Here is a 27,669-nt window from a genome sequence, read left to right as displayed (position 1 = left end):
CGTAGCCTGTATCTCAGTATTTTCCTAGACAACATTGTCTTTTTCCAGTGAGAATACCGATGAAAAATATTCATTTAGTGCTTCCCCTATCCTCGGACTCCATGCACAACTTCCCACAACTATCCTTGATTGGCCCTAATCTTTCTGGTCATTCTTTTATTCCTGACATACCTATAGAAAGCTTGACAGTTTCCCTTGATCCTACCTGTCAATGACTTCTTATGTGCCCTCCTGGCTCTTCTTAGCTCCCTCTTTAAGTCTTTCCTGACTAACTTGTAACTCTCAGTCACCCTAAGTGAGCCTTCACATCTCATCCTAACATAAGCCACCTTCTTTCTCTTGACAAGAGATTCAACGTCTTTAGTAAACCACAGCCACCTCGCTCGACCACTTCGCCCCTGCCTGACAGATATACACTTATCAAGGACACGCAGTAGCTGTTCCTTGAATAAGATCCACATTTCAATTGTGCCATACCAATCTCCCCCAACACCACCGCTTCATGACCCAACTGCATGAATCTTCCCATTCCGAGTTCCATGCCAAACAAGCTTGTTTAAGAATCACTTTAAATGGTGATTCATCCCACTTCTGCACCAATATATCTAGAATACCCCAAAGCCAACCATTTCTCATCTACATTCTGGATTAGTGGTGCTGGAAGAGCACAGTAGTTCAGGCAGCATCCGAGCAGCAGCGAAATCGTTTCGGGCAAAAGCCTTTCATCAGGATACTAACCCCTGGCAACATAATCCGAAAAGTAGAATGCCTGGTTTAGTATGGGCAAAATTCCTTGTCAGGATCATGTGCGAGGCTTTGGTTGGTTTGATGGTAGAAGACATAGGGTGATGATGGAGATTTGTTTTTCAGACTATAGGCCAGTAGGCCAGTGGTATTATGCATAAATCAGTGCTGGGTTCACTGCTGTTTGTTGTTTATACAAAAAGATTTGCATGAGAATAAAAGGAAGCTGGAGAGGCTGACACTATTTTCACTGCAGCAGAGAAGGTTGTGGGGTGACCTTATAGAAATGTATAAAATCATGAGGGGCATGGATAGGGTGAATAGCCAAGGCCTTTTCCATTGGGTTGGGGAGTTCAAAATTCAAGGACAGTTTTAAGATGAGAGAAGAAAAATTTAAACGTGACTTGAGGGCAACCTTTTCACGCAAAGAATGGTTCACAAATGGAATGAACTGCTAGAGGAAGTGGTAGATGCAGGTACAGTTACAATATTTAAACGACAGTTGGAGAGTTACATGAAAAGGAAAAGTCTAAGAAGATATGGGTGAAATGCAGGCAAATGAGACTAGTTCAGTTTGGCACGAACGAGGTGGACCAAAGAATCTGTTTCTGTGCTGTATCAGAGATAATCAAAGGGTTAGATAGGGTGGACAGGGAGAGACCTTTTCCAAGTATGGGGACGGCAAACACGAGGGGATTCAACTTTAAAGTGAGGGGAGATAGGTATAAGACAGATGTCAGAGGTAGTTTCTTTACTCAGAGTAGTAAGGGTATGGAATGCTTTGCCTGCAACGGTAGTAGATTTGCCTGCAACGCCAAGTTTAATTGTATTTAAGTCGTCATTGGACAGGCATATAGACGTACTTGGAATAGTGTAGGTGGGATGGGCTTCAGATTAGTATGATAGGGCGGCGCAACATCGAGGGCCGAAGGGCCTGTACTACACTGTAATATTCTATATGTTCTATATATGACTATGTACATGAATGACAAAGCTCAACTCCACTTCCTCTCTCAACTTTTCCATCACGGATGTCATGCTGTTTGCCCAACATCCATGACTTTGAGGTGCCAGTGTTGGATTGGGGTGGACAAAGTTAAAAATCATACAACACCACGTTATAGCATTAGCTTCCAAATAAACCTGTTGGACTATAACCTGGCGTTGTGTGATTTTTAACTTTGTCCAACATCCAGTGAGCAGAAATTTCCTCTGATGAAATGCTGGGAAGACCAAACCTATTATCTTTGATTCCTGTTACAAACTCTGTTCCCTAGCCATACTGATACTTGCTAAGATGATGAGAAATGGCAGATTTCTTTGAATTGGCTCCACCATCCATGAAGATTATGGCTGATTACATACATTTTCTTCACTTTCCCAGTCCATCCCAAAATTCCTCAATATCCTCAGTGCCAAAATATTTTTAGTTTCAATATTGTATCATCTCCCCAAGTCTCATCCACCACTGAATGAGGCAATATTGCTCGTCCGGAATTAAGCATTTCATTTTATATCCTCTGTTACGAAGACTACCTCCACAACTTTCGTTTTTAGCAGCTGACGAGCTGAGACAAGAGAGACATGGCATAGGGTCTGGTGTTGGCAGCGGCAAGGTGGTAGATGTCTCCCTTGAGGCTTGGTGCTGGCATGAATCGAGTCGGAAGACTGATATTTTGAACTTTTCAGTTCATTATTTTTCTAGTTATTTCCTATGACCTATAATGCCTGACTATTCATTTCTTTACTTTTCTAATTTTGTTCCCCTAAGAATTTTATGTTAGGTATCTGTACCCATGTACCTTTGCACCTAAGATGATGCTGTAATGGATCTGAATACATGTGATAATAAAGCAAATTCAATTCAATTTATTTGTGCCTTTGTTACCTCTAGGCTCAACCATTCCAGTTTCCTCCAGGCTGCTCTCACTCTTGCCTCCTCTCAAAATCTTGAGCTTAAACCTTGAACTCAAAAATTCCCTTTATTCTAATTGGTCTCGTCTGTCCACATGGAAATTGTTCCTCTTGCAACCACTTCAGAATGCTTTCTTTTTCAGACAGGTGAATGGAATAGCTGCTTTATCCCTGCCCATTTCCTCTAGCTCTACAAAACCTCTATGCTCATCCAATTCTGGGCTCTTGCTGACAGACCCGGTCTTCTTCATCCCACCATTGAAGGTCATGCCAATGTTCATTTGATAAGATGCTATTTCAAAACATAATTTCACGACTTGAGTGTTCATTGGGTAGAGATACTAGAAATGGATAAAAGGATCGGTTACCTCAAATGAAAGCCAAAAGAAAAAAAGTGTGTTATTTTCAGATTGTCAAGCTGCAGTACGGAGTGTTGCAGAAATCAGGGCTGGGACCTCAACTATTTGCAGTGCACACAAATGGTTTGGATGAAAGGTTGGAATGCATGACAACTAAATGTGCCAATGGCCACTAACACAAGTAGGAGAGTAATCGTCAAGAGGACAAAGAATGCACAAACGGATACAGACTAGTTAAGCAAGTAGGGGAAAGTTGATAGTACTGAGAAACAGCAAAAAAAAAAATGACCATAGACATTTGCTGTACAGAACAATCTGGGTGCTCTGGTACATGGATCGCACATAATTAGTCTGCAAGTACAGCAAGTGACTGGCAAGATTAATGGAACAGAACATAAAAGGATGGCATTTTGTCAATTGTTTAGGGTCTTGGTGAGACGGCATTTGTAGTCATGTGGATAATGCAGGCAAGCATTTTGGGGAAGTGCAGGCAGGAAACCAAAGTTGAACCACAATCAAGCCATAACTCCACTGCATGATGGAGCAGGCATGAAGAGCCATGGATCTAAATCTTATTTTAGATCAGCTGCATAAGAGCCAAACTCTAATTCCCTCCTAATTTTGCTCTGTTTCTTTACACTTACCTCTCAAACCAACATTATTACCTCTCATAATATCAGCTGATGTCATTCAGTCAAATGTTATTTGATAACTATCTGCATGAAGTGATTCAACATTTTACTACATTAAACTGGGTTGTACTTTAGCTATAGTCATAGTTATGAGGAAGCTAAGGGCTCCTTTCAGAGAAACTATATTTCCATGGATCAGGTATCAGTTTAGCTCAGTTGGCTGGATTGTTGGTTTGCAGAGCAGCATGATGCCAGCAGCTTGGGTTCAATTTCCATCACTGGTTTGATGTTACCATGAAGGACTCTCCTTCTCAACCTCTTCCCTCACCTGAGGTCTGGTGGCCCTCAGGTTAAAAAGAGTAACAAATGTACAGCATGGAAACAGACCCTTCGGTCCAACCCGTCCATGCCAACCAGATATCCCAACCCAATCTAGTCCCACCTGCCAGCACCCAGCCCATATCCCTCCAAACACTTCCTATTCATATACCCATCCAAATGCCTCTTAAATGTTGCAATTGTACCAGCCTCCACCACTTCCTCTGGCAGTTCATTCCATACACGTACCACCCTCTGCGTGAAAAAGTTGCCCCTTCGGATTCTTTCATATCTTTCCCCTCTCATCCTAAACCTATGCTCTCTAGTTCTGGTCTCCCCCACCCCAGGGAAAAGACCTTGTCGATTTACCCTACCCACGCCCCTCAATTTTATAAACCTCTATAAGATCACCCCTTACCTCTGACGCTCCAGGGAAAACAGCACCAGCCTGTTCAGCCTCTCCCTATAGCTCAAATCCTCCAACCCTGGCAACATCCTTGTAAAGCTTTTCTGAACCCTTTCAAGTTTCACAACATCTTTCTGATAGGAAGGAGACCAGAATTGCATGCAATATTCCAACAGTGGCCTAACCAATGTTCTGTACAGCCGCAACATGACCTCCCAACTCCTGTACTCAATACTCTGATCAATAAAGGAAAGCACACCAAATGTCTTCTTCACTATCCTATCTGCCTGCTACTCCACTTTCAAGGAGCCATGAACATGCACTCCAAGGTCTCTTTGTTCAGCAACACTCTCTCGGACCTTACCATTAAGTACCACTGTTAAATCACCACCAGATGCTTCTCTCTAACAAGAGAGCAGCCCCGATGGTCTGGTAAGACTGTGGTGACAACATTTCATGGATCTCAAAACTCCACAAGAGTGAATTGAACAAGATATGAATAATACATTCAGTGACAGGCATGGCAGTGCTGGAAAAGCACAGCAGGTCAGACAGCATCCAAGGAGCTTATGCCCGAAACGTCGATTCTCCTGCTTCTCAGATGCTAATTGACTGGCTGTCCTTTTCCAGCACTACACTCTCTACTCTGATCTCCAGCATCTGCAGTCTTAACTTTCTCCCAGTAACAGACAGATAAAGATGATCAATAATATTTGTTCATGTTAATATTTATATTCCACAGGGACTGATGGGATTAAAATGGCTGTAGCGTGTCACAATTATTCACGTATAACACTTAAAATAATTTCTTGGGCTATGCCATGGATCACGAGCACAGTATTTTCAAGAAGTAGTTAGTAATGTTGGATACATCTCTAAAGTGAGGCATTAAAATAATAGTTACCTGTTCACAAATTTATTCACAGAACTTACCAACACCCCAGCTACTATAGAAGCAACTGCATTTCTGCTTTCTCCCCAGTCAATACATTCAAACTCCGGCCAGCGAAAGTTGTCCAGGAATCCAGCCATCTTAAAACTACTGTTTAGACTGTATTCTATTCACTGGACTTCACCTTTCAGGTTCTGTTCAAGTTTCACTGAAAGAAAGAAATACACAATACCATTAGGAAAAATAATCACTCTGGCCTTGCTTCATTCATGAACAGAAACTACTGGCCAAATCCACTTTATAGCTGGACTAAATGCTGGATTTTCCCCATTCCCTGTATTCCACTGGTATTAGTTTGCATTCCAATCTGACGTTTGCTTCAGGAATTAAAAAAAAACAATTTTCTCAAGTTGTAAAGTATCTACTTTTGTTCAGTTTTTATATCAGATAACTTGGAAGAAATGAATACAACATATTAATTCCATTTACAAAGTGCTACATTAACATATAGGCAAATTTACCCAGGCATGACAGAAGTTATATGCAGTCAAACATGCACAGTCCTGCTCATTAACATCTGTAGACCTCTACTAAACAGAATTATGATAAAATCATAAGATGCGGGAATCAATGTCAGCCATTCAGACCATCGAGTCTGCTTCACTAATGAGATGATAGTTGATCTGATATTCCGCATGCCACTTTCCTGCCTTTTCCCCATAATCCTTGATTCTCTTACTGATTAAAAATCTGTTCCATTTTAACCTTGAATATACTTACCTTGATACAATCTCAACAACTCTCTACAATAAAGAATTCCTGCAAAGAAATTTCTCAACTTTTAAATGGACAACCCTTACTGAGATTATGCTCTCTATTCCTAGACTCTCCCACAAGGAGAAACAACCATTCTACATTTACCCTGTCAAGTTCACCAAGCCTCGTGCTTCAAGTCTGTCACCTCTAATTCTTTTGGAATGTGCTTAATAACTTTGCCACAGAGGTTATTGAAGGATTCCATCGATTGACTACCTTCTGAGTGCTAAACCTAATTGAATTTGCAGAGCAGACTTTATGGAGTTTAATAGCCTACATCAGATACAACTAGGCAAAAGCTGAGGACTGCAGATACTGGAAACCAGAGTCTATATTAGAGTGGTGCTGGAAAAGCACAACAGGTCAGGCAGCATCCGAGGAGCAGGAAAATCAATGTTGTGGGCAAAAGCCCTTCATCAGGAATGGAGGCAGGGAGCCAGAGATAAATTGGGGTGGAGGGTGGCGTTGACTAGGGAGAAGGTAGCAAAGAGTAAAATAGGTGAATGGGATGGGGATGAAGGTAATAGGTCAGAGAGTAGGGGGAAGGTAGCAAAAGAATACAATGGGTGAATGGAGATGGGGACAAAGGTGATAGGTCAGAGAGTGGGGTGGTGCGGATAGGTGTGAAGGGAGGTTGGCAGGTAGGACAGGTCATGGGGACAGTGCTGAGCTGGAAGTTTGGAACTGGGGTAAGGTGGGGGGAGGGGAAAATGAGGAAACTTGTGAAATCCACATTGATGCCCTGGGGTTGAAGTGTTCCGAGGCAGAAGATAATGCGTTCTTCTTCCAGGCGTTGGGTAGTGAGGGAGTGGCTGTGGAGGAGGCCCAGGAGTGGGAGGGGGAGTTGAATGTTCAGGCACGGGACAGTGAGGTTGTTTGGTGTGGGTGTCGCAGAGATGCTCCCTAAAGCGCTCTGCAAGGAGGCGTTCCAGTCTCCCCAATGTAGAGAAGACCATATCAGGAGCAACGGATACAATAAATGACATTGGTGGATGTGCAGGTGAAAATCTTTGATGGATGTGGAAGGCTCCTTTGGGGCCTTGGATGGAGGGGAGGGCACAGGTTTTACAATTCCTGTGATGGCAGGGAAGGTGCCAGAACAGGAGGGTGGGTTGTTGGGGGACATGGACCTGACCAGGTAGTCACAGAGGGAACGGTCTTTGTGGATAGCGGAAAGGGGTGGGGAGGGAAATATATCCCTGGTGGTGGGGTCCGTTTGGAGGTGGCAGAAATGTCGGCAGATGATGTGGTTAATGCGAAGGTTGGTAGTGTGCAAGGTGAGGACCAGGGAGGTTCTGTCCTTGTTACAGCCACCCTCCCCTCTGACCTATACCTTCATCCCCACCTCCATCCACCTTTACTACCTTTATCCGCAGCTCCCCCCCCCCCTCATTTATCTCTCCACCCTGGAGGCTCCCTGCCTCCATTCCTGATGATTGGCTTTTGCCCGAAACATCAATCTTCCTGCTCCTCAGATGCTGCCTGACCTGCTGTGCTTTTCCAGCACCACTCTAATCTACATCAGCTACAATATCTTATGGGCTTATGATATTAAGACATGTGCTAAACAACAGAGACAGTGATTCTACAACAAATGGATGAGATCAAAGATCTGCAATCCGGCCACAAAGCAGTCAATGGTAGCAGACAATTAATCAACTAAACAAAGGTGGTGGTGTTACCCTCAATGACAACAGAACCCAGCATATCTGCACAAAAATATTCCAAATATCAGCTACCATCATCCATCAGAAATGTCAGGTGGACATCAATCCCAACTTCCTCTTGAGTCACGAACTTCACAAGTGCAAAAGTTTGATCAATTATATACATTTTCAGGATTGATCTCTTTACCTCCAAACTGAATACATCAAAGGATTGTAATACTCAATAGCATCCCAGCTTCAGTAATGAAAACTTGTCCTCCAAAATTACTATAACTCAGCCAATGTGTATGCTCCCGTACAACTGTAACACTGGTGAACAGGTGACAAAGTAGAAAGTTATCCAGGGTACTGTCCTGCTTCCAACCATCTTCAAACACACATTTTGACCCTCTCTTCATTTAATATGCAGTGGTCAGTTCTACGTGAAACTCCTCAGAAATTGAAGTTATCAGTGCACACGTGCAATAAGACCCTTGTCAAAATCAAGTCTGGGCTGTTAAGTTGCAAATAAAATTTGTATAAAACACATTTGGCCATCTCCATCAAGAGCATAGCCACCTCTTTGATGATTTTCAATTGCATTGCAGAATTCCTCAACACCACAAGAATGTTGAAGGAACCAGAATCAGAACTGGACTAGTCACAAATATAATGGCAAGAGATCAGAAGCTGGATCACCCTCTGATTCCCTGAAGCCATTCACTATCGACAATTCAGGAGTATGATGGAATACTTGCCACTTGCCTGGATAAGTGCAGCTTTAACAATACCAAGGAAGCTCAACACTGTCCAGGACAAAGCAGTGTCCTTTATTCAGTGGATTTGCCACTTAAACACTGACTCACTCTAACAGTAGCCCACTGACTCAGTAATGTTTGCCATTTACAAGATATACTGCAGCTCCTTTGACACCATCTTCCAAACCGATGACTTCATCTTCCAGAAGGACAAGTGCAGCAGATCCATGGGAACACCACCAGTTGCATGTTGCCCTCCAAACCATGTACTACTCTGACCTGAAACTATAATCGCCGTTCCTTGCCTTTTGTTTGGTCAAGATTATGGAACTGTTTCTACTTGTCTCTCTCATCCAGAATTGGAGAACTTTATCAATTTCACTTCCTCTGCTCTGCTCTCACCTTTATATGGTCCATCTGACTCCTCCCTTCACTTCCTCAATGTTTGTTTCCATTTCTGGGGTTAGACTGGCCACCAATATCCAATAACTATACACCTTCACACTCTGCTTTTTATAGCAAGACCAAAAGACGTAGGAGTGGAAGGCAGGCCATTCGGCCTATCGAGTCCACTCCGCCATTTAATCATGGCTGATGGGCATTTCAATTCCACTCACCTACACACTTCCCGTAGCCCTTAATTCCTTGCAAGATCAAAATTGTATCAATCTCTGCCTTGAAGACATTTAACGTCCTGGCCTCCACTGCGCTCCTTGGCAATGAATTCCACAGGCCCACCACACTGACTGAAGAAATGTCTCATTTCCATCCTCAATTGGCCCCTCTAATTTGAAGGCTGTGCCCATGGGCCCTAGTGAAACAACTTCCCAGCGTTCACCTTTTCCAAGCCATGCATTACCTTGTAAGTTTCTATTAGATCTCCCCTCAACCTTCTAAACTCTAATGAGTATAATCCCAGGATCCCCAGTCATTCATCATATGTTCGGCTTACCATTCCAGGGATCATCCGTGTGAATCTCTGCTAGATACGCTCCAGTGTCAGTATGCTCTTCCTGAGGGGTGGGGCCCAAAATTGGACACAGTATTTTAAATGGGCCCGAACTAGAGCTTTATGAAGTCTCAGAAGCACATCGCTGCTTTTATATTCCAACCCTCGAGATAAATGACAACATTACATTCACTTTCTTAATCACAGGCTCAACCTGAAAGTTAACCTTACAGAATCCTGGACTAGCAATCCCAGACCCCTTTGTACTTCAGCTTTATGAATTTTCTCAGTTTAGAAAATAGTCCATGCCTGTATTCTTCTTTCCAAAGTGCAAGACCTCGCATTTGCTCACAAATTTCAGCCATTTCCTGCACCACTCTCCTAAATTGTTGAAATCTTTCTGCAGCCTCCCCCCCACCTCCTCAGTACTACCTGCCTGTCCACCTAACTTTATATCATCAACAAACTTCGCCAGAATACCCCCAGTCCCTTCATTCAGATCCCTTATATAGAAAGTGAACAGCTTCTGCCCCAATTTTCCATCTTTTGTCTTGATCCTTTCTTGAACAAGGGGTTACAACAGCAATTTTCCAATCATCTGGGACTTTCCATGACTCGAGTGATTTTTGAAAGATCACAGTCAGTGCCTCCGCTATTTCCTCAGCCACCTCCCTCAAAACTCTAAGGTGTAGCCCATCGGGGTCAGGAAATTTATCAATTTTTAAACTTTTTAGCTTTTCTAGCACTTTCTCTTTTGCAAAAGCTACCATACTCAAATGTGCCCCCGGCTCTCCTTAATTGTTGGGATATTACTCATTAGACATGTGAAGACTGACATAAAGTATTTACTAAGTTCTTCAGCTATTTCCTTATCTCCCGTCACAGACTTCCTGCATCAATTTGGAGTGTCCCAATTTCAACTTTTGCCTCATTTGTTTCTTAAGTATTGAAAGAAACTTTTACTATCATTTCTAATATTACTGGCTAGCCTCCCTTCATATTTGATCCTCTCCTTCCTTATTTCTCTTTGTTATCCTCTGTTTGTTTGTGCAACGTGGTTGCAAGGATGGTGTAGGAGGGAGGGCTTCAGGTATTTGGACAATTGGACTGCATTCTGGGGAAGGTGGGACCTGTACAAGCAGGATGGGTTGCACCTGAACCAGAAGGGCACCAATATCCTGGGGGGTAGGTTTGCTAGCACTCTTTGGGGGGGGGGGGGGGGTTAAACTAATTTGGCAGGGGAATGGGATCCAGACTTGTAGTCCAGCAAGTAGGTTAGCTGTTTTTCAGGATGTCCAAGAATGTAGGGAGGCTGTGGAGAAGGTAGCACTGACAGGGAATACTTGCGGACACAGAGATAGGCTTAAGTGTGCATACTTCAACGCAAGGAGTATCAGAAATAAGGTGGGTGAACTTAAGGCGTGCATCGGTACTTGGGACTACGATGTTGTGGCCATCACGGAAACGTGGATAGAAGAGGGACAGGAATGGTTGTTGGAGGTTCCAGGTTACAGATGTTTCAGTAAGATTAGGGGGGGGTGGTAAAAAAGGAGGGGGGGGTGGCATTGCTAATTAGAAATGGTATAACAGAGGTTGAATGTCTTGTAAGGAGGAAGGAGGCGGCTTACATAAGGTTGAGGAAACAAGGTTCAGACAGAGCGTTGGAGGGATACAGGATAGCCAGGAGGGAGCTATCAGGATAGCCAGGCAGGAGTTTCTGTACTGTGTCTTCAATTACACCCAGAAACTCCTGCCATTGTTGCTCTACTGTTTTCCCCACTGGACTCTGCTTCCAGTCAATTTTTGTCAGTTCCTCTCTCATGCCCCATTAATTACCTTTATTTAACGGTAACACCATTACATCCAAATTTGCTTTCTGTTCCATTCTCCCAGTTTCACTGCCTCCATCGCATCTGTTCCAGTGGTGCCAGCTTCTACAACAGGGCTTCTAAAATGTCCATCTTCTTTCTCCCCACCACTAATTGACAGGGTCCTTGGCTGTATCCGACTCTTCTCCCATATGTCAGTCCTCACCCTTTCTCTTCCCTCTGGCAACACCAACAAGGTCACCTTGCCCTCATTTACCAACCTACATCCGAAGGATCATTAGCCAACTTGGGGGGGGAAGAGATGCTGTCAAAGGACACATTCCCGTCCCCTTACTTGTCAGCCTTCTTCAAAGCACCTTCCCATGCAATCGCAGAAGATGCGATACCTGTTCATTTACTTCTAGGTGAAGCAACAATTTGCCTGCAATTCACTCAATCTAGTTTTCTGTATTCACTGCTCACAATGTGAGGAAGTGAAATGCAGACGGAGCAACCGCTTTGGGGAACACCTACACTCGTGCAAAAAAAAAATGACCCTGAATTTCCCTTTGCCTGCCACTTCAACACAATACCATATTTTCCAGCCAAAACCGGTCTCAGGTTGTCTGCACCACTCCAGCAAAGTTCTGCGCAAGCTTCAAGAGCAGCATTTTATTTCCTGCATGGAGACCCTGCAGCCATCAGGCTTTAATAGAGTTCAATAATATTAGGGCCTGGGCACCTTTTCCCCATTTCCTTACCCCAACCCTCATACACCATGCCTTGACCAACATGGGCTAGTAGCACAACCAAGCTGTTGTCAGCTACTAATTCTCCCAGGCTGCCCTTTACCCATTCCTTTATGCTGTTCTCTCTGGGCTCCATCTTCACTTATCTTGCACCCAGCTTCAGCATATAAAGCAACCTTTTCCTATCTACAATCAGTTCACAGAAGGATCACTGGATACAAAACATGAACTCTGCTTTGTCTTCAGAGATGCTGCCAGACCTGCTCAGTTTTTACAGCAATTTCAGTTTTTGTTTCAGGCAATGCCAATGATATCCACATCCAATGAATAATAATACAATATAAATTGCATAATTAGCTCCATTTGCTGGAACGCTGTTTGTTTTGATGATGCTAGAATCTATAAACACAAGGAATTGATTTTGCTTTTGCAGCAACTAATGAGAGAGATTAGGTGTGTCACGCCACAAGTGCTGTTTGGATATTGATGTTTGGCTACAATGGAAAACAGTGAAAAAATATTGGGTCTTATTGGCAAAACACAGTCTTTAATGTTGCTTAAGTAAAATTGGTTCCATTGGGATTTCTGTGCATAGTTTTCAAAGGAAGGATATTACTAACATTTTCTAATTACAAGTTTATTTTTCTGCTCCTTGTTGTTATCCGAAATGCAGCAAATTTTGGTCCTTAAAGCATACAATAGCCAGCAAATTCTCAAGCATCCAATAGTGCTTAATACTGTTAGACCCTCCCAGAAAGAAAATCCCTGTTCTAACAGGAAACAACTGCAACAAGACTTCAAGCACTTGACCTGCCCAAGTGCTTTCAAATGAATATGTATTGCAGACAACTTTATTGTCTCTGCTACAGGGAAATAATTCTACTTTGCATTAATCTCAGTAAACAAAAGCTTCCACTGGAGGGAGGGCAACAGAAGTTTTTTTAAGAAGAGCTACTAAGTACAAGAGTTTTGAGGCAATTGTAATATTTAAAATCAAATAAATTCCTTTTCACCAAGAGTTGATCAAAATGATAAAAGAAAGAGCGAGGTTTAGGTTCCATGCGAAGCATCAAAGTGATGAGGTTTGCTTCACAAAATAAATACTGTTAGTAAGCTAATACAAATCTATTTCTTGCTAAGAACACTGATATCAACCAAGGTCACTTTCCACTTGATATGAATGCATTTAGCATAGTTTTTGAAGTAGTAACAGGGGATTGAGGAGGGCAGAGTGGTAGATGTGATCTATAAACAGGATTCTATAAACAGGATGGTCTACACCTGAACCTGAGGGGCACCAGTATCCTTGGGGGGAGGTTTGCTAGTGCTCTTGGGGGGGGGGGGGGGGGGGTTTAAACTAACTCTGCAGGGGCATGGGAACCTAGACTGTAGCTTTAGGGTGCAGGACCTGGAGTGTAGGGAGGTTAGGAACATGGCATCAATCTCAAAGGAGGGTGCCTGTAAACAGGAAAGTGGCTTGAAGTGTGTACACTTCAATGCAAGTAGTATACGAAATAAGGTAGGTGAACTTGCAGCGTGGGTTGGTACCTGGGATTTCGATGTTGTGGCTATTACGGAGACATGGGTAGAACAGGGACAGGATTGGCTGTTGCAGGTTCCAGGGTTTAAATGTTTTAGTAGGGTCAGAGGTGGGGGTAAAAGAGGGGCAAGTGTGGCATTGCTTGTGAAAGATAGTATTACAGCGGTGGAAAGGACGATGGATGAAGACTCGCCATCTGAGGTAGTTTGGGCTGAGGTTAGGAATAGGAAAGGTGAGGTCACCCTGTTAGGAGTTTTCTACAGGCCACCTAATAGTCCTAGAGGCTTAGAAGAAAGGATTGCGAGGATGATTCAGGAGAAGAGTGAAAGTAATAGGGTGGTTGTTATGGGGGACTTTAACTTTCCAGATATTGACTGGGAAAGCTATAGCTCGAGTTCGTTAGATGGGTCGGTGTTTGTCCAATGTGTGCAGGAGGGTTTCCTGACACAATATGTAGACAGGCCAACAAGAGGTGAGGCCATACTGGATTTGGTTCTGGGTAACGAACCAGGCCAGGTGTTAGAATTGGAGGTAGATGAGCACTTTGGGGACAGTGACCACAATTCGGTGACTTTTACTCGAGTGATGGAGAGGGATAAGTGTGCACTGCAGGGCAAGAGTTATAACTGGGGCAGGGAAATTATGATACGGTGAGGCACGACCTAGGATGCGTAGCTTGGAAAAGTAGGCTTCAAGGCATGGGCACAATTGATATATGGAGCTTGTTTAAGGAGCAACTATTGAGTGTCCTTGATAAGTATGTACCTGTCAGGCAGGGAGGAAAGGGTCGTGTGAGGAAGCCGTGGTTTAATAAGGAATTGGAATCCCTTGTTAAAGGGAAGAGGGCGGCCTATATAAAGATGAGGCATGAAGGTTCAATTGGGGCGATTGAGAGTTGTGAGGTAGTCAGGAAGGATCTGAAGAGAGAGCTAAGAGCAGCAAGGAGGGGACATGAAAAGTCCTTAGTTGGTAGGATTAGGGAAAACCCTAAGGCTTTCTATAGGTATGTCAGGAATAAAAGAATGACGAGGGTAGGAATAGGTCCAGTCAAGGATAGTAGTGGGAAGTTGCGTGTGGAGGCTGAAGAGATTGGGGAGACACTGAATGAATACTTTTCGTTAGTATTCACTCAGGAACAGGACGTTGTTGCCGATGTGAATATTGAGTCACAATTAATTAGAATGGACGGCTTTGAGGTATTTAGGGAAGAGGTGTTGGAAATTCTGGAAAGGGTGAAAATAGATAAGTCCCCTGGGCCGGATGGCATTTATCCTAGGATTCTCTGGGAAGTAAGGGAGGAGATTGCAGAGCCATTGGCCTTGATTTTTATGTCCTCGTTGTCTACAGGAATAGTGCCAGTAGACTGGAGGATAGCAAATGTGGTTCCCTTGTTCAAGAAGGGGAGTAGGGATAACCCTAGTAACTATAGGCCAGTGAGTCTCACTTCTTTTGTGGGCAAAATCTTAGAGAGAATTGTAAGGGATAGGATTTATGCACATCTGGATAGGAATAATGTGATCAAGGATAGTCAGCATGGTTTTGTGAAGGGCAGGTCGTGCCTCACAAACCTTATTGAATTCTTTGAGAAGGTGACTAAGGAGGTAGAGGAGGGTAAAGCGGTAGATGTGGTGTATATGGATTTTACTAAGGCGTTTGATAAGGTTCTCCATGGTAGGCTACTACAGAAAATACGGAGGTATGGCATGGAGGGTGAGTTGGAAGTTTGGATTAGGAATTGGCTGGCTGGAAGATAACAGAGGGTAGTAGTTGATGGTAAAGGTTCATCTTGGAGTGCCGTTACTAGCGATGTACCGCAAGGATCTGTTTTGAGACCATTGCTGTTTGTCATTTTTATAAATAACCTGGAGGAGGGGCTAGAAGGTTGGGTGAGCAGGTTTGCGGATGATATGAAAGTCGGTGGAGTTGTTGACAGTGAGGAAGGATGTGTCAGGTTACAGCGGGATATAGATAAGTTGCAGAGCTGGGCAGAAAGGTGGCAAATGGAGTTCAATGTAGGCAAGTGTGAGGTGATTCACTTTGGTAAGAGTAACAAAAAGACGGGGTACTGGGTTAATGGTCGGATACTTGGTAGTGTGGATGAGCAGAGGGATCTTGGTGTCCATGTACACAGATCTCTGAAAGTTGCCACCCAGGTAAATAGTGCGGTGAAGGAGGCATATGGCGTACTGGCTTTTATTGGTAGAGGAATTGAGTTCCGGAGCCCCGAGGTCATGTTGTAGTTGTATAAGACTCTGGTGCGGCTGCATCTGGAGTATTGTGTGCAGTTTTGGTCGCCATACTATAGGAAGGATGTGGAGGCACTGGAACGGGTGCAGAGGAGGTTTACCAGGAGGTTGCCTGGTATGGTAGGAAGATCGTATGAGGAAAGGCTGAGGTACTTGGGGCTGTTTTCATTGGAGAAAAGAAAGTTTAGGGGTGACTTGATAGAGGTGTACAAGATGATTAGGGGTTTAGATAGGGTTGACCATGAGAACCTTTTTCCACATGTCAGCTATTACGAGGGGGCATAGCTTTAAATTAAGGGGTGGGAGGTATAGGACAGATGTTAGGGGTAGATTCTTTACTCAGCGAGTCGTGAGTTCATGGAATGCCCTGCCAATAGCAGTGGTGGACTCTCCCTCTTTATGGGCATTTAAACGAGCATTGGATAGGCATATGGAGGATAGTGGGCTAGGATCGGCACAACATCGAGGACCAAAGGGCCTGTACTGCGCTGTATTTTTCTATGTTCTATATGGACTTTACTAAGGTGTTCAACAAGGTTCCCCATGGGAGACTGATTTGCAAGGTTAGATCTCACGGAATACAGGGAAAACTCGCCATTTGGATACAGAACTGGCTCAAAGGTAGAAGACAGAGGGTGGTGGTGGAGGGTTGCTTTTCAGACTGGAGGCCTGTGACCAGTGGAGTGCCACAAGGATCGGTACTGGGTCCTCTACTTTTTGTCATTTACATAAATGATTTGGATGCGAGCAGAAGAGGTACAGTTAGTAAGTTTGCAAATGACACCAAAATTGGAGGTGTAGTGGACCACGAAGAAGTTTACCTCAGATTACAACTACTTGATCAGATGAGCCAATGGGCTGAGAAGTGACAGATGGAGTTTAATTCAGATAAATGCGAGGTGCTGCAGTTTGGGAAAGCAAATCTTAGCAGGACCTATACACTTAATGATAAGGTCCTAGGGAGTGTTGCTGAACAAAGAGACCGTGGAGTGCAGGTTCATAGCTCCTTCAAAGTGGAGTCGCAGGTAGATAGGATAGTGAAGGCGGTGTTTGGTATGCTTTCCTTTATTGGTCAGAGTATTGAGTACAGGAATTGGGAGGCCATGTTGCGGCTGTACAGGACATTAATTAGGCCACTTTTGGCGTATTGCGTGCAATTCTGGTCTCCTTCCTATCGGAAGGATGTTATGTAACTTGAAAGGGTTCAGAAAAGATTTACAAGGATGTTGTCAGGGTTGGAGGATTTGAGCTATAGGGAGAGGCTGAACAGGCTGGGGCTGTTTTCCCTGGAGCGGAGGCTGAGGGGTGGCCTTATAGAGGTTTACAAAATTGTGAGGGGCATGGAGAGGAAAAATAGACAAAGTCTTTTCCCCTTGGGTGGGGGAGTCCAGAACTAGAGGGCATAGGTTTAGGGTGAGAGGGGAAAGATATAAAAGAGACCTATGGGGCAACTTTTTCACGAAGAGGGTGGTACGTGTATGGAATGAGCTGCCAGAGGAAGTGGTGGAGGCTGGTATAATTGTAACTTTTAAAAGGCATCTGGATGGGTTTATGAATAGGAAGGGTTTGAAGGGATATGGACCGCGTGTTGGCAGGTGGGACTAGATTGGGTTGGGATAACTGGTTGGTATGGACGGGTTGGACCAAACGGTCTGTTTCCATGCTGTACATCTCTGACTGTATAACTGCAGGTACTATCACATTGAGTGACGAGTATCCTGTAGAATTGTAAAGGGTGGAATTCTGGCTCAATTAACTGATTAAAATTTGTGCAATGTCAAATTCTTTCATTGGGGTTGTTTAAAAAAATCTTTCACATAAAATGGCAAAAAGAATTAGATTCTGAAGTTAGATATTTCCACTTCTACCTTCATCCTCCATTTCAACATTTACTTCACAACTGGTAAAAGTAATTAAAAGTGAAAAATAATTGTTGCATTTTACTTCCTGGATTTCTGTCCAGGAGAACTTTCTTGTCGATGGATGCCAGATGCCACCTGAACAAGGTGACACGGGAATGAAATTTATATCATTAAAACTGAAATCCATACCACCGAGGCTTGTAGATCTTGATGAGCAGAATCTTTGATGGCACTGGTTTCCCAAAATCCAGGCCGCCGGATCAAAATTATATTCTTTTCTCAACTCCCTCACAAGTGAGCTCGTTCTAATGTTTTGTTTCTCCCTATCTGCCTTAATCCTTCAAAGTTTTAACTGAAGTGCCAGTGAGCAAAACATTTACTATACTAGCTCGTTATCCCTTCACAATTAACTGGGTAAATATAAGCAGAACATAGTTCTTTAAAACATGTATTGGACCCAGAAATTGGACAACATGACTATTTTAAACTGTGGAACAAATTGTTTTTGTAACATATGCTTCAATAAAAAGACAACCCAAATAGTATTATAGAAAAATCAAAATATAATTATATTCTCCTAACAGCTCACCAAACATTCACCAGAAGGAAAAGGGAGAGAAATAGCATAAACAAACATTTGGATTTAGGTAGAAACAACTCCACTCATCTAATTTATAAAACATTTCCATTTTTTATATTTATCTTGCAATGCAGATAGTTAGTTCAGCATCCTTCAACTAGTTAATGACCATCTAGCAAAGCAGTTCTGGAAGATAACTCAAATTTTCTTCACCATCACACAGTAGCAAGTAGCAACAAAAGGCATGGGAGTGGTAGGTATGCTCAGGAATCTGTTCCAGCAGTTTGAATTCACGAACTATGAATCTAAAAACTGTCAAACAGCATCAAGACTTTCAAAAAACGCATTTATGTTTCTTGTTAGGGTTAGAGAATATGCATGAAAAATAAAAGTAAAAAAGTCAACATGCAAGTAGATAGGGTGGTAAAGGTAGTGCATGGCATGCTTGGCTTTATTGGTCAGGGAATTGAATACAAGAGTCAGGATGTCATGTTGCAGATTTAAAAGACCTTGGTTAGTCCTCACTAAGTATTGCATTCAATTACAGGAAGGATGCGGAGGCGGCAAAGAGCTTGCAGAAGAGGATTACCAGGGTACTACCTGGATTAGAGGTACAAGCTGTAAAGAAGAGACTAGAATACCTAGGTTGTTTGCTCTTGAGCAGCGAAAGCTGAGGAGGAATTTATAAAATTATGAGATGCATTGATAGGGTTGACGGTCAAAATCTTTTCACGCCAGAGTTGAAATGTTAATATTGGGGGGGGGGGGGGAGAATTTAAGGTTAGAGAAAGTTCAAAGGAAAGGCGAGAGGCAGATTTTTTTTTTACACAGTAGTATGAATCTGGAACGCACTGCTAGGGGTGGTGGTGGAGGCAGCTATGATAAAGGCATTTAAAGGCACTTTTAGATAAGCACATTAATATGCAAGGAATGGCGGGATATGGATCAAGGGCAGGCAGAAGGGATTAGTTTCACTTGACATCATGTTTAACACAACATAGTGGGCTGAAGGGCCCATTCTTGTGCGATACAGTTCAATGTTTTAACATTTTTTGTTATTTGATTAAAGGTATTAAATTATTACTGAAGGTTCAACAAGTCAAACTTTGCAAATTATTTTTCCTGCCTTTAACTGCAGACAGTAACAGCATCAACATTTGATAAGTCATGTTTTTATGTTTTTCTTGTAATGGTTGTGTCACAAATTAACCTTGTAAGTAGGTAAAGGGGAATCAATTAGGTTGCAAATTAAGTCTCTGCTCTTGGTCTCCAGTCTGCAACTCTCCTACATTTTGTTTCTTCCACTTTCCTTCTGGTGACCTCCAATCTTTCAATCACACTAAACCCTCTGTCATCAGACATCTCTCATTCTCCTTGAAAATTTCTTTCAAATTTGGCTCATTTCCTCTACCCCACCACCACACAAGTCAAGTCTGTTACATACTTTTGAAGACCTCAAGACTATTCTCAAAGGCTTTATTGCAATGCAAGCACCAAGAGCAGTGCTTAGACGAATTTAAATATTTCCTTATTTGGGGACTGATTTTTCTTTTGGGGGGGGGGGGGGGTGTCCACTTATATATCAGTTGGACTTCTGCAGAGAATTAATAATTTTGTCTCTAATTTAACAAAGCAGGACGGTGGCAGAGTGGTTAGCACTGCTGCCTTGCAGCGCCAGAGACCCGGGTTCAATTCCCGCCTCAGGGGCTCTCTGTGTGGAGTTTGCACATTCTCCCCGTGTCTGTGTGGGTTTCCTCCGGTGGTCCAGTTTCCTCCCACAATCCAAAAATGTGCAGGTTAGGCGAATTGGCCATGCTAAATTGCCCGTAGTGTTAGATGAAGGGGTAAATATAGGGGAATGGGTCTGGGTGGGTTACGCTTTGACGGGTCGGTGTGGACTTGTTGGGCCAAAGGGCCTGTTTCCACACTAAGTAATCTAATCTAAATGCAATTTGCAGCAGCACATAAATGGACTTGACAATTTCTTTCCACATCTGGAGAGTTTCTAGACCAAGTAGTGTGGGATCATATCATGGCACTTTACATGTCAGGAGTTTGGCATTAATTAGCTTGCTGTTTGATTATAAAAGCGTGTTCACCACCATTTAAAACTTCCTATAAAATAGAAAATAATCAGAGTATGACACTTCATAGTGGAGATGGGCCTGGGGAACAAAAGTCATTATTCATGTCCTCTCACCCGCATTCTAATGACCAGTCTCAGAACAATTGCACAGCAAAGGGAAATTACTTGCATTCTTCCTTGGGTTACTTTGTAGGTGAGGAGATCCTCCCTTTGACACGAAACCTGCGCCGATGTGATGTCTTTCTAAATTGAAAGCTCCGGGCCTCTACATAGTCCATACCCCTCTATACTCTGCCTATTTCTGTATCTTATAAAGATGCCTCTTAAATGTTGCTTAAGTATCTGCTTCTCGCAGCTCAATTTGCAGCACATTCCATGCAGTTACCAATTGTGGCTTCTTGATCACTTGATCCACTAGTGTTAATGTTGAGTCTGGAACAACAATTTTTCAAAACTGAAAGTGGTTGGAAAATGGAGGTTTTTATACTTTTTACAGAGCTAGAGGAACAAACGAAGTGGAGGCCCCAGTGCAAAAGGCAAAAAGGTTGCTGCTTAGAGCAAAAGAGAAATGGAGATGTAAACTGGATGTAAATTCAGGGCGACAACCTGTCCCCTTGGTGGAGAGCAAAGTAAACAAGACAAGCTGTGGGGATTGGGGGCTGGAGGAGAAAGACAGAATCTAAGAAAAATGGAGGACAGATATCATGGGGCCAGGGTCTGAAGTTGTCAAATTCCAATGCAGACTCCAAGTCAAAAGTTGTGGAAAATGAGGTGCTGTTCTTCAATTTGCATTATGTTTTGTTAGAACAGTGCAGCAGACCCAGAATAGAAAAGATTGCATGAAAGCAAGGTGGTATGTTGAAATGACAAGCAAATGGAAGGTCAGGGCCATTCTTGGAAACAGATGTTCCACAAAGTGGTTTGCATTTGGCCTCGCCAATCCAAAGGAGGAAGCACAATTCAAGGAACAAACATGGTAGCAAGTACAAGTAAAACATTGGTTCAAATGAAATGTGTTTAGAGCCTTGGACAGTGAAGAGGAAAGTGGTGAATGGACAAGTGTTAAACATTGTACAATTGCATGAAGAAGTGCCATGGGGAGAGAGGAAGTGTTAAGAAAGATCGAGATCGTGCAGGTTAAAGTCCCTGCAGAATGCTGACGTGAGGATGGCGTGAAGAGAAGAGGAAGGTGTTTGATTATGGCATCAGCAGGAGGTGGCAGAAGTGGCAGAGAATGACTCGTCGAGTGTGAACAGTAACCCCATCACGCAATACCAAACAGTAATTTCCAGAACTGTCACTAATCTCACTTTCTCTGTAGAATTTGCTCCAACGCTTCTCATCTCAGTTCCTCCATCCAGCCTGCTCCAGCCTCGCTGAACTTCTTTCTTCCTCTCTTGACTTGATTTTGGCCCAGATTCAGTGTCTCCCCACTTAATTTTGCAATTCTACCAATGCTTTATGTTGGCATCACAACTTCCAGTTTTCTGGTTCTGGTCACCTCTTCCTCACTAATGTCCATCCACCATCAGTATGGTCTGAAGATAGCATTTTTTTTGTTAACAAAAATAAAAGGAAGTCTGTATCCATGAGTATCCTTTTTCCCCTAGTGGAGCTCATTTTCAAGTTTGAACAATTTCTCCTTTAATTCACTTCTGTGTCTCCAAGTCAAAAGGTGTGGCTATGCGTACCCGCATTGGTGCCAGCTATGCTGTCTCTTTGTAGATACAAAGAATATTCCTTGTTGAAATCCTACTTGGATCCCAACCCGTAACATTCTCCAATATATTGAGGTCATCAGTGCTGCTTTCTACTCTTATACAGAGATGGAAAAATTCAGCAGCTTTGCAGCAATTTGATTCTAGTTTCCACCCTTCATCCACCCTTTCCCCCCTTCCCAGAACAATGATAGAGCTATGCTTTTCTCACTTTCCACTCCACCAGTCTTTGAGGGTGAACAGTTTAGTATTATGGAACAGACCATTTAGGACAGATATAGGAGGAAAAGTTTCTTCAGAGTGTGGTCAGCCTGTGGAATTCTCTGCCATGGAAAACAGTTAAGACCAAAACATTTAATGTTTGCAAGGAGTTACGATTTCATTCGGAAGACTAAAGGGCTTAAAGTGCATGGCGAGAAATCAGATACTGGGTATCGATATGGACGATTATATTGAATGGTAGAGCAGGCTCGAAGGGCCAAATGGTCTACCCATGTTGACATTTTTCTTTGTTTCTATGATGTCCTCTTCAGACTGTAAAACTGTTGGATTTGCTAAGGTTGGAGGACAGGAATAAATCTAAAAAAAACGAAACCTGGCCTTCTGGCAGTCAGCCATAGCTACGCAGGACTCATGCAGATAGTCACACTAAGTATAAAAGCAGCTTAACACTGCACAAAGGTGTTAGTGAATAGGAAACAAATACTTTTGTTGCTTTCCCTAGAAGGTAACAATTGCCTGCACAGAGAAGTTGGAAAGCAACTACTGCTTTTTCTAAAGCACAAGCATTTACTGGAACAGTAAAGATTATGTAGCACTCTGACGGGAAGGAGGCTAGATTAGATTAGATTACTTAGTGTGGAGACAGGCCCTTCGACCCAACAAGTCCACACCGACCCGCTGAAGCGCAACCCACCCATACCCCTACATTTACCCCTTACCTAACACTACGAGCAATTTAGCATGGCCAATTTACCTGACCTGCACATCTTTGGACTGTGGGAGGAAACCGGAGTACCCGGAGGAAACCCACGCCGACATGGGGAGAACGTGCAAACTCCACACAGTCAGTCACCTGAGGCGGGAATTGAACCCGGGTCTCTGGCGCTGTGAGGCAGCAGTGCTAACCACTGTGCCACCGTGTCGCCTTGTAGTGTGGAGGCGTTGACTAGTATCTGGTTCTCAGTGAGTTGGTACAGATACTTTTATTACAATTACCAGACAAAGAGCAGCTCAGGCCAAGAATAGAATCAGATCTGTAGTTCTGTTGGACTTGCTGGTTTGAAAGAAAAACAGCCTAATGATTATTAAATGAATGTTGCATTCAAACGTTTGTTGATTTACAGGAGATATCTCTTGTTTCTTCTTCCAGACAAATACTTGAAGGACCAAGACACATTCCCTAGGGGCAAAGCCAAGTGTGATCAGTTCCTTCGAACAAACAGCAGGTATGTTACCATTGGCAGACTAAAGAACATCCTTTCCACAGTCACAGCAGTTTGAATTAGACGCACATTGAGCTCAATTTCAAACAAAGAGTCAAATACCACCAAGGAATCTCCATTCTCCAGGCACATCACCCCATTTCTAATAAATGTTATTATTCACAACCACTTTAGTATAACTGATACTTTTTCAGGATGCACTTAAAGTAGTATGATAGCTTCATGTAATCTTTATGAACTTTAACAAGCCATGGACAATAGAGGATTGAATTACCAATAACTCTTCCTACAACAATGTTATTGTGCCTATACATGTATTTCAATATCATTTGAAAAAAAGTGTTAAAAGAAAGCAGATATACATACTGGCCTTATTCAATCAAATGGATGTTACAGCCTTGGTAGGAAGTGCTCATTTGGCACCAACATTTTTCAAATACATACAAGTCATTTTTTTTACCTTTACATCCTCCATACAAAATAGAAGCATCAAGATTACACACAAGACAACCTGCATTTATACAGCAGCTTCAACATTAATAGTGATAAGAATGCTTAACTCAGCAATACAAGAACCCACAAGACCCTGCAGCACATATGAAATTATACCTTGAAAGACAGATTAGGTCTCAGGACTGTGAAGGATTCACCATCATTCTTTTGCAGTTCAATTTGAATTCTTGCAGATACCACTATTTCAGCCTGTCCTTTCAGACTAAAGCTAATTCAGATACTCAGTTGGCACAGGACTTGGTACAAAAAGCCACATTTTTTCAAAGCTTTTCATCTTGTACTCAATCAGAACAATTCACAAGAATACCAACTCAAAAGGAAAACCAGCATTTATACTACAGAAGAGGAGTGCTGATTGAATCTATTCGCTATGATGATGCCATGAAGAGTGCACCAATTAATGATGATCAACTGTTAAATGTCAAGTTTTGTTGAAATTTTAAACCAGGCAGGTTCAATCTGACAATCAAAGCCCTGTGAAGTGAACAACCAAACAGCTGGCACTTTTGAGTTGAAACAGACACAGTATGTGTAAATTGTCTCTTTGCAGAGAAAAGGACCCTATTAAATGACTACTTGCCAGTACACACATTACTAAACAGGATGGGTTTTCATGACAATCTATGGTAGGTGGCCACCAACACAGATGAGCTTTGAATGCTAGATTTAAAGCCAAAAGGTCCAGGTTCAAGTCGCATCCACACGTGTCATAGAGTCACAGAAATGTACAGCATGGAAACAGACCCTTCGGTCCAATTTGTCCATGCCAACCAGATACCCTAAATTAATCTAGTCCCATTTGCCAGAACTTGGCTCATATCCCTCTAAACCTTTCCTATTCATATACCCATCCAGATTTATTTTAAATGTTGTAATTGTACCAAACTCCACCACTTCCTCTCGCATCTCATTCCATACAGACACCACCGTTTGTGTGAAAAAGTTGCTCCTTAGGCCCCTCTGAAATCTTCCCCTTCTCCCAGTAAACCTACGCCATCTAGCTCTGGACTCCCCCACCCAGGGAAAAGACCTTGTCTATTTACCCTTGTCCACACCTCTCATGATATTAATAAACCTCCATGGTGAACAGGCTTTAAAATAAATCATATCCCACATTTATTAAGTGAACTTAAAATTGCACCAGATTCCATGATTTGAACCAAAACCCCTACAGCATGAGTATGGGCTTTTAAATAATTAGTCCAGCAGCATTACCATTACACCTTCACTTCTACCAAATGGTAATGTACCAAACACTTGCAATCATCTGTAAACATCCCCATTCCTGATCTTACAGAAGGGTGTAGTACACTGAGGCAACTAAAAACGGTGGGACATAAGACTGAGGAATCTTATACTGCTGTCCTGGGGCTGAAGTGACTGGCCTTCAACAACTACAACTATCTTCTGCTGCCATAGGAATGAATCGAAGTGCAGAATTTTCCATTGATTTCCACTGAGGGTCAATGAGTATCCCTGCCGTTGACCCAGTTTGAAACTAACCAGTCCCAGAGGTGTGTCATAATCTGTCCTAACAGGTTAGTTCAAAGAACAAGTCTCCCATCAAGAAGCGCTTCCTGCTTTTACTTCCTTTAACGAATTGGAACAAGTTAGTCAGAAAAGTAAAGCTTTACTTCGAATATATTTTGTCTCGATATAAGTTACCCATCCCCAACTAACCCACAAAAACGTGAAGTTTTTCACAGTCCGCAATATAGGGTTAAGAAAAGGTGAGAGCTAAATGGGCTGGGAAAGTATTATCCAACAGTAGTCACTACCCTCCACTTGGTTCAAGGTGATACCGAATGACCATGCTGAGATTGTAATATAGATGGCATTGACAGCATCTTTGCGGTCAGCAATGTTGCTCTAGAATGGGGTAGACAGGACCCAGATGGTTATTTCAGGCGTTGCTGCAGCTTCTCCCACCCGTACACCACAGGAACAAGGAGAACAATCTCCCGGTCACAGGAAAGGACAAAGTCAGAGAAACACCAGACACCAATCTATCTCTCTCGTTATTTTTTTTTAAAACTAGAAATAAACAACTGACCTGGGCTCGGCCTTGATAGCTCGGTCCTTGGCCCAGGCCGGTTCCTCTTATCCCGTCCTCTCTCCAGGCGTCCGCATACCGACCGCAGCCCCACCCAGCCGTGATAGACAGCTCTGTCAGCCAACAGCCTAAATCACCTCCGCCCTTCCATCTTTGATCGACTGCACTGTCCGCCAATAGACAATATTGTATCCGCCTCTACACCGGTGATGGATGGCTCTACCAGCCAATACCTAGCGTGGTCTTCGCCCTTCCACTTTTGATCGACAGCACTATCCACCAATAGGTAATATTGTATCTGCCCCCACATCTGTGATGGATGGCCCTATTAGCCAATCAGTGGCTTGGTCGCCGCCCTTCAAGCTTTGATCGACAGCAATGTCCACCAATGGGAAACATTGTACCTACCTTTACAGCGGTGATGGATGGCCCGAGCAGCCAATACTCAGCGTGGTCTACCCCCTTTCAGCTTTGATCGACATCTCTGTAAGCCAAGGGACAACAGCACCTCTGCCCTTTTAGGTGATGAGAGTTGAAAAATGTGGTGCTGGCAAAACACAGCAGGCCAGGCAGCATCCGAGGAGCAGGAGAATCAAGAAACGCTATTAGGGGTGGGGAGGAAAATATATCCCTGGTGGTGGGGTCTGTGTGGAGGTGGCGGAAATGATGGAGGATGATACAATGTATCCGGAGGTTGGAGCCTCATTCCTGAAGAAGGGCTTATGCCCGAAACGTCGATTCTCCTGCTCCTCGGATGCTGCCTGGCCTGCTGTGTTTTGCCAGCACCACATTTTTCAACTCTGGTCTCCAGCATCTGCAGTCCTCACTTTCCCCTTTTAACGGTGATGGATGGCCCTAACAGCCAATACTTATTGCAGTCTCTGTCCACACAACTTCGATCTACAGCTCTGTAAACCACGCGCAGCCCCCCCCCAACAAACCACCCTCCCGTCTTGGCACCCTCCCCTGCCACTACAGGAATTGCAAAACCTGTGCCCACACATCCTCCCTCACCTCCATCCAAGGCCCCAAAGGAGCCTTCCACATCCATCAAAGTTTTACCTACACATCCACCAATGTCATTTATTGTATCTGTTGCTCCCGATGTGGTCTCCTCTACATTGGGGAGACTGGACGCCTCTTGGCAGAGGTCAGGGAGGAGGGTGGAGTGGATAGGTGGAAAAGAAGATAGGCAGGTAGGACAAGTCATAGGGACAGTGCTGAGCTGGAAGTTTGGAACTGCGGTGAGGTGGGGGAAGGGGAAATGAGGAAATTGTTGAAGTCCACATTGATGCCCTGGGGTTGAAGTGTTCCGAGGCGGAAAATGAGGCGTTCTTCCTCCAGGCGTTGGGTGGTGAGGGAGCAGCGGTGAAGGAGGCCCAGGACCTCCATGTCCTCAGCAGAGTGGGAGGGGGAGTTGAAATGTTGGGCCACAGGGCAGTATGGTTGATTGGTGTGGGTGTCCCGGAGATGTTCCCTAAAGCACTCTGCTCGGAGGCGTCCAGTCTCACCAATGTAGAGGAGACCGCATCGGGAGCAACGGATACAATAAATGATATTGGTGGAAGTGCAGGTAAAACTTTGATAGATGTGGAAGGCTCCTTTAGGGCCTTGGATGGAGGTGAGGGAGGAGGT

General features: G+C 43.5%; 1 protein-coding gene across 3 annotated transcripts in view; it reads right to left on the bottom strand.

Moving 5' to 3' along the window:
• Window positions 1–26,159, bottom strand: part of LOC122555366 (transmembrane protein 50B) — a 78,841-nt gene extending 52,682 nt beyond the window's left edge. For all 3 annotated transcript variants that reach the window (XM_087992584.1, XM_043701301.2, XM_087992585.1), the window contains exons 1-2: window positions 26,035–26,159; window positions 5,307–5,473 (exon numbers count right to left, since the gene is read on the bottom strand). In XM_087992584.1, coding sequence (XP_087848710.1) covers window positions 5,307–5,405 — 99 coding nt within the window. In that variant the 5' untranslated portion in view covers window positions 5,406–5,473; window positions 26,035–26,159. The remainder of the gene's footprint in view (window positions 1–5,306; window positions 5,474–26,034) is intronic.
• Between the last annotated feature and the right edge of the window lie 1,510 nt (window positions 26,160–27,669).

The sequence above is a fragment of the Chiloscyllium plagiosum genome, unplaced genomic scaffold, assembly GCF_037043375.1.
Source record: "Chiloscyllium plagiosum isolate Xiang-an unplaced genomic scaffold, Cpla_swu_hap1 HiC_scaffold_12, whole genome shotgun sequence".
NCBI classification, from domain to species: domain Eukaryota; kingdom Metazoa; phylum Chordata; class Chondrichthyes; order Orectolobiformes; family Hemiscylliidae; genus Chiloscyllium; species Chiloscyllium plagiosum.
Note: the sequence above shows the minus strand (reverse complement) of the source record. Positions and strands in the feature narration are given on the sequence as shown.